This window comes from Euprymna scolopes, chromosome 17 (genome assembly GCF_053919585.1).
Source record: "Euprymna scolopes isolate OS-2025 chromosome 17, ASM5391958v1, whole genome shotgun sequence".
NCBI lineage: Eukaryota > Metazoa > Mollusca > Cephalopoda > Sepiida > Sepiolidae > Euprymna > Euprymna scolopes.
Window position 1 is genome coordinate 79,866,604 of NC_136498.1, and position 12,724 is coordinate 79,879,327.

The window sequence follows — 12,724 nt, forward strand, 5'->3', positions numbered from 1 at the left end:
AAACCTATATTTATACTCTATAGAATATCTATAAAATAGATACCTATTAGCCACTATTTGTGCCCAGATTATAAGTGATCTATATTAACTAGCAATATATCTTTCTTTCACTTAGATGGGATAAAGTACTGGTGATTATCTTTACATGAAAGCTAACACTTAAAGCACATTTTGAAACACACCCCAATCCTTATACTATAATTTCTAATTAGTCACTAATCCACAAACCATATTTGATCTTTTCTTAATCCTAGTAGATATTCACCTTTAATCTACACCCCACACTCATACATACCTTCTTTTAAAACGTAACCAATCTTAATCCTATTCTGAGGAGTGTAACTTCAAAGCAAATACTAATTCTTTAATACTAACTCTATCAATCTTAACTTTACATGCAGGAGCATAGAAATACTTGGCTTTAAAACCAGGTGCAGGGAAAACCTTCTCAGTGCTGATGGACCAGTAGATCTGGCTAGGTCATCCATCTAGGATAAGGAAATCTCAGATTTGTAAACCTGTGCCACTGACCTCATACGTCTTGGCACCAAACAGGAGAGGGAGGCCTCCTCATTCCTGGATAACCTCTTCAGAGCTGGTGACTTGATCAAATCAACTGCTTAAGGAGTAGACAGGCTCTGCCTGTCCATATTCCTTCTTTGCCTATAAGCCAGGAGCAGAGGTGCGGCCATAAGGACTCATTAGAGACGCCCAGTGCTTAGCCTTGTTTCCTAACTCGGGCAATGAATGCCGTCCCCCATATTTGCCTTATTCTCTTCTATAACTGGGCATCTTGGGGGTGCTTATTTACCATATATGCTAACAAGATTGGACTGGGCCACTCCTGTCGGACAGGTTTGAGGGTACCAGTTTGACAGTTGCTGGTTGCTGTTTCCACTGACAGTACAGGAGCCCTAACTCTTTGATAACGCTTATCGTGGCTGTTCTATCATCAGTTGTGTAATATCGGGATATTTGTAGTGCCATGTCACGCATGGAAAGGCACCCTGCACTCATCTCTAGTCAGCATTCCCAAGGCCACATTCTTGTTGATGAGGAGCCAGCTGATGGTCTACTCGTGTTGCATGATGGTGGCTATGCACATCCGTTTTGCCTAGCACCTCAATCTAGATCTGAAACTACTAAATAGAATGAAATGATAGCTCAATCCAAAAAAATGTTCAAACCAGACACAAACTCACGCCTCTTCCCTTGAGGCTTGCATTTACACATATTCGAGGACTTAGAATTAACTTAGATGATGATGAATCATTTCTCCTAGCAAACTCCCCGGATATCTTAACACTAAGTGAAACTAACTTGCACTCCTCCATTCCCTCTAACATCTTTAACATGTCTGGGTATCTTCTACTTTGTCATAATGACTTTAACAGGAACAGACTTGGAGTCTATATTTGTAACACCCTCCCCATGTCTAATCTAGAATCAGGTGACCAGGCCTTCGTGTGTGTTAAACTAAATTTACAACATAGCATTAGCTACCTATATTTTCTTTATTGCTCTCCATCAACCCAGGACTGTACAACCATGTCTCTGACAGAATAGATTTAGCACTCTCCCTTGACACTAGCGCCCAAATACATGTATTTAGTAACTCTAACGCCCACCACAGAAATTTGCTTGGCTTCTCTAACTACGCTGACACAGCTGGTAGAGTGATTCATAACTTTGCTAACCCATTCCTTGACACAGTAACATTCCCGACCCGTCTCCCAGATCGCCGGGATCAGCAAGCCTTACTTCTGGATCTATATCTGACAAGAGATCCTGAGGATTGTGCAACAAATGCTGATTGGCCACTTAGGAATGCTGATCATGCTGTGATAATGATAGAATCTCTCTAAACTCTCGACCCCAAGTTGAAGAGCCATTGCTCAAAACAGCAACGTACTTAAATAAAGCTGACTGGGATGTCATATGATATCGCATCAGATACCCCATGGGGAAATATCTTTTTTCTTCCTGCAGAATAATGTGCAAATAAGACTACTGAATGGTTAAAAGCAGCAATTGCAGCACATGTTCCTACACAGAAGTTCTATAGCAAACCCCACCCTCCCCAATGGTTTATTTCTACATGCGCAGCTGCCATTGCTCGGAGGCAACATTCATACCGTAGATTTATCCAGCAGACATCAAACAGACAAAAGTATATAGAAGCTAGAAATAATTGTAAGAAAGAAGTAGCAACAATTAAGAGTGAATATACTGAAACCACCAGGAAACGCATTGAAGCGCAGAAATTAGGAACTCATGATTTCTGAAAAATCTGCAACAGTGTAATAAATAATGGGCAATCAATAATTCCCCCACTATCCAACAATCATGAGGTTGTTTGCACAGCAACTGAGAAAGCTAACATGTTTGCCTGTTATTTTCCCTCAAACTATACCTTGAACCCAGCAAATTATTCCCTCCCTGATTTTCCTCTGTGGACAGAAACCACACTAGATTATCTGAAAATCACCCCTTCTCAAGTACATATCATAAAAAACCTAAACACCTCAAAAGCATGTGAACCTGATCTCATCCCAGCTGTGCGATTAAAAAAATGTTACGCTGAGGTTGCTCCGGTTCTCTCTAACCTCTTTAACAAATGTCTTAACGAATCTTGCTTTCCTGACAGCTGGAATACTGCTTCTGTAGTACCAGTTTACAAAATCTCTGGCGAATGAACTGACCCATTAAATAATAACCTCCTCCCGCTTTTTGCTAAAATATTTGAGTCTTTAATTAATCAAGCTCTAGTCCACCACCTTACAGCTGCTAAACTTCTGTTTGACCATCAATATGGATTTAGGCAAGCCCTTTCTACTGCAGATATTCTAACTGTAATCTCTGAACGGATATACCCAACACTGGATAAAGCAGGAGAATGGAGGGCAGTAGCCCTATATATATATATCTAAGGCTTTTGAGAGGGTATGGCATGATAGTATCCTCATGAAAATAAAATCTAGGGTATTACTGGACGAATGCTTAACATAATTAAATCCTTCTTAAATGAGAGAAGAATCCGGGTTATCCTCGATAGGCGTATGTCCAAACAATATGATATAAATGAAGGTGTATCTCAGGGAACGATCCTTACCTGATAAAATTGTCTCTGGCATGGGTATATTTGCCGATGACATCACGCTCTATAGCAAGCACGTGGGGAAAACTGAGCACATATCTAAGGCAATGGCAGAAACCCAAGAGGAAGACCTTCAGGCTGTAGTGCAATGGGGTCAGAAATGGATGGTAATGTTCAAAGCTGCCAACACAAAGCTCGTTTCCTTTAATAATTACATGAAACCTTACCAATCACCAATAGTTATGGCTAAAGATACATTACCTGGAAGTACTTCCTTCAAACTTCTCGGCTTAACATTCACAGGGAACATGAGTTGGAATAAATACATTGAGATCATTGCCAAGGCTGCTGCGAAGAAGGTGGGTTCTCACTACCATGCTAGAAAATTACTAAAGCCTGAAAGTATCCTGTACCTCTACAAAGCCACTATTCGCCCATGTATCAAATACTGCTGTCACATTTCGGCTGGTGCATCTGCTACTAGTCTCACACTCCTGGATAGTGTTCTAAAGAGAGTCGCCAACCTGATAGGTCCTGAACTGTCATCTAAGCTTCAGCCCCTGTCCCATCGACGAAATGTTGCATCCCTCTGTTTGTTTTATAAGTATTTTAATGGTGGATGCTCTGACGAACTACAAGCTCTTGTACCCCCTCGACGAAGATACTCGCGAGGTAGCAAAGTCCCACCCCTACACAGTAGAGATCTCCAGATGTAAGAAAGCCTTTTACTCTAATAGCTTCTTCCCCAGAACTACTAGACTTTGGAATTCTCTTCCGGGTTCCTGCTTCCCCAACTGTACTGACATGCAGAAGTTCAAGTGCTGCTAAACTCCCTACATAGTACCCCTGAAACTTAGATCCCTGATAGCAGCCCCTTACATCAAAATGGTAATGTGCCTTGTTTGGTTAGAAAATTTAATTAAAAAAACTGGTAAAACCAAACAGGAAAACAATGTAAAAAAATAAATTCATTGGACTTAAGGAGTCGGAGTCGGATAAAAAAATTCCGACTCCGACTCCTTGTACTGTTAGAAATCCAACTCCGACTCCAGCTAAAACCTCCGACTACTTCCGACTCTGACTTTGACTCCGCAACCCTGGTTGCAACAACAATTAAATTTTAAAAAAAAATTAATTAATAAAAGTATAGAAACAAGTGTCAAAATATCAATAAAAACAAGAGACAATTTCGGAGTTTACTTTGCGATTTTTATTTCAAATGCCTTGAATTCTTCTTGCAGCATTTTAAACAAGTGCAGCCAGTAGATTCTTCTAAGTCCAGATTTTCAAAGATAGTTTTTAAATGGAAATCCTTTAGGCAATCGATACCAAAGAAAGAAATATGGAATTGATATGGTTATCCTGGAAAGAAACCATGACAACATTAAGTCATATTATAACATGATGGAAATGAAATAGATGCAACTAAATACAAGGAAATTATATAAAACAAGAATCACAAGGATAAATTATCATAAAGTATTATTCAAAGCTCTATAATATAAATGTGGTTTGTTTAGGAGTGCAATAAAAAAGAAGCTTTTTACCAATACCTCCATCTCTTCCCCATAAAATTTTACAAAGAATCTTATGGTGGTATTAATTTTATATTTAAGGTATTTATATTAATGTAGGGGGGTCGCCCATCCGTAAACAGCTAAACACATTTTACTTTATTTTATAAATTCAAAACGTAATATGGGTTTAGGAAGGAAAGAAACACCAGTATATTTATAGCCTAATTAATCTGGAGCAAAAAAACTGGATCCATTATCCGGAACATTTTTTGTCCTTTTGTTTTAAGGCAGGTGGTGTTTGATCGACACTACTGGGGAGCCAGGATTTAATATACTGTTTTGTTTTTTAAATCTCCCATAACAGTGTTCCATGGTAAACAACTGGTGATCCTTGAAAACTTAAGACTATTGTGAATTCAAGAAAGCAAGTTTATTCAGCGATTGCAGGAGATTAAATGGCTTACTGACTAAATAGTTTTCCAACAAAGAATTGAAAATGAAATTTTTATAAAAACTTTTTATATAATTTGCAAGATGAAAAATGCTTCCAACATATATATATATATATATATTTTTTTTTTTTTTTTTCGAACAACTTAGAAAGCACAGTCAGCTTGGTTTTTGTGGTTCTCAGAGACAGAAGGGCCTTTGGATCCTTAGCTTATGTTTGATAGGACTTATTTATATTTTGATTCAGTTTAACTCAGAGTTTTTAATTGCAAGTTTGTTGTTCAGTGAAAAAAATATTGTAACGTCTCAAAATAAAACATTGTTATTTGATTCAAACTGGAATTGTCATTTTGTTTAGAGTAGAATAGTTCAAATATTTTTTTTTCTGATTCCAATACAACTACCAATTTTGTTTTGAATTCTCAATTCTGATTACAATTCTTTCAAAACTTCTAAATATATAGCAATAGTGTTTTTTTGTTTTTTTTTAATTTTCAGATTACCATAGAAACCTGTGTAATATGTGCATGTATTTTCGCAAGTGTAAAAAATAATCTTGGGAGAGGGTGGGTATGTATAGATTTTACTTTTACTGGTAGTTTAAAACTATAAATATTTATTATTTTATCATTAGTTCCAATAATGGAAAAACAAGTTTTAAACAAAAATAAACAAACAAAAAGAAAATAATTTAAAAAATCGTTTTTGGCATCAGAAAATAGCTAGAAATTCTTCCGATTCCAATATCTCAAACAGTTCTGATTTTCCTGGTTCCTGGTTCCAATTAACTAGTTTGGAGGGAGAATGTTTTTGTTGTAGCAGTGACAGAGACCACCTGCTTGACACTGCAACTGTTGTTGGAATCGAGCACCAAATCTGAACGATGACAATAATCAGATGATCACAACACGTGCAGTGAATGCACATTCATACAGTGGCACATGATGTTTTTTTGTTTTGCTAGCATTATCACAAATATTCTAATGAATAAATGAATCTTGAAAGCTTCACCGATAAAATATGCAAATTATTTATACTGACATGAATCCAATTAAAAACAATATTTTTACTGCACAAATCATTTTCTCTTTTTCTAACCTACTATTCTTAAAATTGAGCTTTATATTATTTTTTAAGTGATTTTTTAGGTTAATAAACATTTAAAAAAAAAAAAAAAAAAAAATGGAGTCCAATGGATATTAGACATTGAGAAATGTATAAAAATATTCAAAATTGATGGCTGTATGAAGAATTGCATTGCTGATGCATACTACATCCGAAATATTTGCATTTACTAAAACATGAATCAGTAAATTTAAAATGAACACGTACTGTAACCAGACAAATTCATGTATTCAGCAGAATGGTCTTCATTATGGAAGTGTTATGGATGGACCTGCAAGAAAAATAAAATCAATCTAAACAAAATTGTAATTGTATTGTAATAATGTAAGATATTTATTTTGTATTTCAACACATAAAATGGATTCTGTTTGTAAGTATTTGTTCAATAAGAAGTTTATAGTGAAGCAAGGGTTGCACAATCTCCCTCCTTTGCCGCACTTCTGCTGATCCGAAATTACTTAGTTATTATTAGGAGTAAATCTAAGACAATGTAAAGTAATGCTAGGATAAGCAGAGATACAAATATTCAAATGTAAACATTTAACATGCAAAGCAAATGATTAACCACTCTCCCACTTCTCAGTATTAAAATGCTGAGAAGTGGGAGAGTGATTAATGGTTAACTGGAACCAAGTGTACATTTGGCACCCCAATTATGCTGGCAAAAAAAAAAAAAAAAAAAAAAAATTAATAAAATTTCTATTTATAAGTACAGTTATATAGTATTTATATGACTCAATCCTAACATAATTGATCATTATGAATTTTTGGACACAGCTGTTTTGCATAAGGAATCCAAATTTGGACTGTATTTAGTTTAATGCAAAGGGGAGAAAAAGTGTGTGGAAAGCCTGCATGATAATTCTAGTACCTTCGATTTATATAAAATTTTAACAATAAGTATTAGACATCTATTAATAAATATTCTCTAAATTTTGCTTTCTTTGTAGCGTTCTTAAATGTTTTTGTTTTTTTTTAATAAAAAAAAGGTACAAGATAATAACCATGATCCATATTAAAACTTGAACCAAGTTTACATTTGGCACCCCCAATTATGCTGGCAACTAAAAAGTACTTTTGCACCTTTGTGCCCATTTTTCCGTGAGTCTCGCTCGGCAATGCCTGGCGAATGACAGAAACTGCCGGATTATAACAAGCGAGCAAAAAGAGATGCAAACTAACAGACAGCAAAAAGTAGACAAAAAAAATGAAGGAAAATGAATCATTCAAGGCTGGAATTTATTTGTAAATCTCTAGAAATGGTCCTCGCATTTTGTTAATGGAGAGGTTGCTGACAAAAACATGTGAAAGTGCTTCTTGAAACAACGAAGCGTAACCGACAGTTTCGGGTTGGATCACGCTCTCACTGACTGAAAAAACTTCTTGAGGGATATTTGCCAAGACTATTTCCTCAGGAATCCCCAGCACATACAAAAAAAGTACAATCTATTTCATTAAAAAAATATTTAACAAAAAATATTTATATACCCTCAAACCCCAAAAATGTGTAAATACGTTTTTTATTAATTTAATGAATGCAATACCAAAATGACTTTCCTTAAACAAACAAAACAAATATATATTTATCCACCAATTCAAAGAAATAAAACTTTTATCAAAAAAAAAAAAAAAAAAAAAAGAAAAAACACAGTTACCATAAAAATATAAAAACTGTAAAATTTATGAAATTATTATGGTAGTTTTTTTTTTTTTAAACTTCCATTCACTTATAATCCAGCAGTTTCCATGTCATTCACTGGGCATTGCCGAGCGAAACTCACCGAGAAACAGGCACTAAAGTGCAGAAGTGCCAAAGAATGAGATTTTCATGACATCATATGTGACATTAGTGAAAACCCACAGAATGATTTTCTTTTTGTAAGAAATATATAAACGCATCATCAGTAGTCGTCATATCAGTTGAGGATACATCCTTGACAATCAGTCCATCAATGTACTTGCTTCTATTGGGTTGAGGTATGGTTCTATTTCATCTTAAATAACCCACCCTTTTAGAATTTACTGGGTCTCTTTGAAAAGGTGTTAACTTATTGCTAATCATCTGAGGCATCTCTACCAGAGATTACTAACTAATGTTTTAGCAACTATCTACTTATATATATATATAGTCCTCACGCGAAAGAGCAGGACACAAAATCTTTTAAATAATAATAGAATAACAATAACAAAGACTTTTGCTGGCGAGGACTACTATCGACCGTAACCAGTAATATAGTTCTTTTTGAAATTTTCATCTCTATTTTTCTCGTTATGTACTGAATATTTGTTAATGAAACCTATATGAAATACATTCCTTATTAAATTTTAAAGATTTTCTATTCTGAAAGAAGTTTAAAAAAATTTAATCTAAAAAAGTTATTTTAAAGTTTTCGTTAAAAAAAATTCAGCTTTTCTCATTATTCAGACCTGTATTACAAAGAGAGAGTTGCAAAAATGAGTTGTGGTATGAGGTGAAATACAAACTGAAACAGAGAGAAGGAGAGTTTTAAAATATAATCTTAAAAAGATAAGATACAAGTTAGAAAGGCATGAAAATTGTTAAACAAAATGTTTTTACTATAGGCTTTAAAAATAAAGGTACAAGATTCAATTTGAAATTTATTTATCTTCAAAGTGTACTTTTATAAATTTTACAAAGTAAGGTATGAAAATTTAATTTAAATTGAATCAAAAAATTACCTTGGATTTATTTTATGTAATGTACATTTTGTTGCAATTTAAAAACATTATCTTTCATCTAGCAATTAATGATATAGATATAAAATTTTGAATTATTTTTTTTAAAAAGTGCAACAGACTGTACATTACATAAAATAAATCCAAGGTAATTTTTTTGATTCAATTGAAATTAAATTTTACTTTGTAAAATTTATAAAAGTGCACTTTGAAGATAAATAAATTTCAAATTAAATCTTGTACCTTTATTTTTAAAGCCTATAGTAAAAACATTTTGTTTAAAAATTTTCATGCCTTGGATGAAATGCTTTTCTAACTTGTATATATATATATATGCATAATATTTTTATTTATATAGACATATATTACATAGTTGCTACACTGCACATGCTAATGTTTTAGACAATTGGTTGGATGTACCACTGAAAGCATCTGGTTCTCAAATGGAAGAAATGAAGCATTTTTTTTTATATAAAAGCAAAATGTTAACTTTAAAAGGGAGAATGTGTGTGTATGCCTGGCTGGAAATCTTATGTACTAATGTGCTTTTATCCCCTATCCTTAAGCTGACCCCTTTCATTATTAATGTTTCCTCTACAACTAAACAAAACTCATGTTTATGACACTTTTTCTTCCAACCATGCAGCCTCCCATTCTTTATGACAATGTAATCACACTAACCCTCTTTTTTTTCCTTCTTCTGTTTCTGTTCTTTTCTTATTATGTTCTCCTTTTCTTTTCCTTTTTATTGCACTATTTTATCCTGGCTTGCCGTTCTCTTTCCTCCAATGGCTTTCTACATGTGAAGTCTACAATGTCACTTAACCTACCACCCCTATCTTTTAAATAAAAAAAAAAAAAAAAGTATATATATATATATATATATATATATTTTATTTCTTCCATTTGAGAACCAGATGCTTTCAGTGGTACATATTATTAGGTCACCTGGCGAGGACTTTTGGTTCTTGTCAACCAATCATCCAAAACATTAGCATGTTCAGTGTAGCAACTATGTAATATTTGTCTATATAAATAAAAATATTATATTTTGCTCTTTTTTTTTTTTTTGGAGCACTCTTAATAACTTTATTTAAATTCATGAGTTTTCCCTCTTGAATACCTTTAATTTGGTGTGTGTGTGTGTGTGTGTGTGTGTGTATATATATATATATAACTGCTAAAATTGTTTAAAAAAAAACTGTTAAATTATTGTCAAAATATTACACTATATCGGATAATTTTAAAGTAATAATTTTCAAACTTATTACTTTTATAATCAGACTTAATTCAGATTTTATCAAAATTTTATTTGTCTGAATGAGCAGCATCACCAGTGTGTATGAAGAAGCAAAAGAATAGCATATTGAGTAGAAACTATATATAGTACATATGATCAGAAGTATGCCAGTTGTAAGTTGAATGTGTTGTAAGTTGATAATGACCTGCATATTTAAAAACGGTTAGAAACCAAAGATAAATTTTTTTTAATAAAAGTATTATTTATTTAAATCAAAATTTTCAAGGTTAAAAGTTTTCATTAGGGAAAAAATAGATACCCCCCCCTTTTTTTTAACTTGGCAGTGCTGGATCTACACCTGACTCTAGCAATATAATGAACAGCCCATCTATATCTTGCTAGCAATGATAAATGCATTTTTCATTACACACTTTAATATAATCATTAGCATGTAGAAGTTGGTTACATGCAATAATATCAGAAATGCACATAACTTTTTAATCGCCTAAAGATTTCATTTTTTAGGAAATCTTGGAGCTATTAAAAATCTATCTGTTCGCATTGAAGTTTAATTGATAAAGTGTGTTTATTGTATTACCGTGTATATATACTTGTGGATAAGTCAATCTGCATTTTAAGACCAAAAATTGTGTCGTTTTAGGTATTACCTGTGTATAAGTCAACTGTAAATTCTAGACAAGTTAAATGGTCCATTTCATGGCTCTTTCTTTCACAGATAATTTCCTTTTTGGTGTTTTTTTATAAGACATATTATAAATTGTTTCGCAGCATCCGCGAGCGATAATACATGCAAAGTGTGATCTATTCAATTTTCATGTATAGAACCAACCTGCTGCACACACAGATGCAATGAAAGCAAATGTTGTTAATCAGACATTCTGGTCTATGACATGCTGTAGATTCCAGGCGCGGTTTCTGTTTTTAGGCATAATTTATGTTACATATCATAATAGCATAAATGCATACATTGCGAGAGCTGTAATATACCATAATAATGTGAACGCATGCGTTAAGTGCCATTAAATGGTATCATTAAATTGTTAAAATTTGTTGAACTTAAGGGAGAACAACATATAGTAAATACTACATTTCCTAACTAAAAAAAAAAAGGTCATATCATCACAGAATACATCATATTGAACTTAGCCTGCCTATAGCCACATTTAGAGAGTAAACATTGCGAGAGCTATTCCAATTATTATTAAACCTCCCACAAAAAAAACTGCACCTGTGCTTACATGCTGGCAAACACACTGCAGTGGAGTACGGAAGAAGTGTGATTAATTACTAGGATTACCGGTATATACCGAGTGCACAAACAAAATAGCGTTTTCTATGTTAACAACATTTCCAAAAGCATTACCTATGTATGTCAACCCCCCAAAAATAACCTTAAAATCGTCTCCCAAAAATTCGACTTATACACAAGTATATACGGTATAGCATGTAACTATTAATACTTTATATGTTAAGCCATATGCTAGAGTGTGTAATGCATTTTAAAAATAAAAGAAATATAAAGGCTGTTCATTAAATCTTTAGAACCAGGTGTAGTTCTGAAGGTAAAAAATGAAAACCTTAAATATAGACACATTGTGGTTTGATAAAAACAAAACAAAAAAAACTAATGTCTGATTTTCAAAGTTAGACCTAAATAGTTATCTGTCTGACAGATTGTTATTTGATTTGAACTAGCTATTTTTTTCCCGCCACTATGTTATTGGTATTCTCAAAGGTTCACCCATTTTAGTACTGACCCAGCTCTACGTCTTAAGTTTGGTCATTGAACGGGAACCAGCCTGTGAACATGATGATTATACAGTATACAAAATTAGTATTATGCTTGTACAAAAGTCCATTAAATTCAACCCTATAAATCCTTGAACCCTTTGCCCATGGGCTGATCAGATTCTATCTGATCAGCCCCTGTGCAAGGCCAGATGTGTCCCACTGGTCATACAATGCCTACGTTTAATATAGATGATCCTTTTCAAAATATAATCCCAAAGGATTTAAACAATTATTTTCTTGAAAATTCCAAGTTTGCCTGAAAAAATTAGAGCATAGGCTATCTAATATTTATAAATTCAACTGGATTAACATCTTTTCAACAATTTATTAATAACAAGAAAATTCACTGGTTATCTTGCGAAATGTAAAAAAATAATCCTTGTTTGGGCCAATTTAAGGATGAGTACTTTTTATTAAGGTAAAAAGCCACTTGAGGATAAAGGCTAATGATATGAATAGGTCATTAGTGTAATAAGGATAAATATTATGAGGAAATTGAAAATAATAAATCAAATGAATAAAATACGATTTAAAACAACTGATTTAGATTTTCTCATTGTCCATTCGATAAATTTCATTTAAATGTTAACCTTTTCAAATTAGAGATTGCGCCTATATTATGACCCTAATAATCTTTGAAAATACATGAAATGAAATTCATGTCTAATAACTATGGTTAAAATTTTATAAAATTATGAATCTGCACAAAATTTTTGCATCCCTCCTTTGCCCAAAATTAACTATATCACATTATTAACCAATGTCAAGCAGCTGTGTTAAAAAGTT

At 33.2% G+C, this 12,724-nt stretch overlaps 1 protein-coding gene across 1 annotated transcript in view; it reads right to left on the bottom strand.

Moving 5' to 3' along the window:
• Nucleotides 1-4,284: 4,284 nt before the first annotated feature.
• LOC145296825 (uncharacterized) overlaps nt 4,285-12,724 on the bottom strand; it is a 100,188-nt gene continuing 91,748 nt past the window's right edge. Inside the window, exons 17-18 of the mRNA XM_080142931.1 lie at nt 6,397-6,460; nt 4,285-4,459 (exon numbers count right to left, since the gene is read on the bottom strand). Coding sequence (XP_079999057.1) covers nt 6,449-6,460 — 12 coding nt within the window. The 3' untranslated portion in view covers nt 4,285-4,459; nt 6,397-6,448. The remainder of the gene's footprint in view (nt 4,460-6,396; nt 6,461-12,724) is intronic.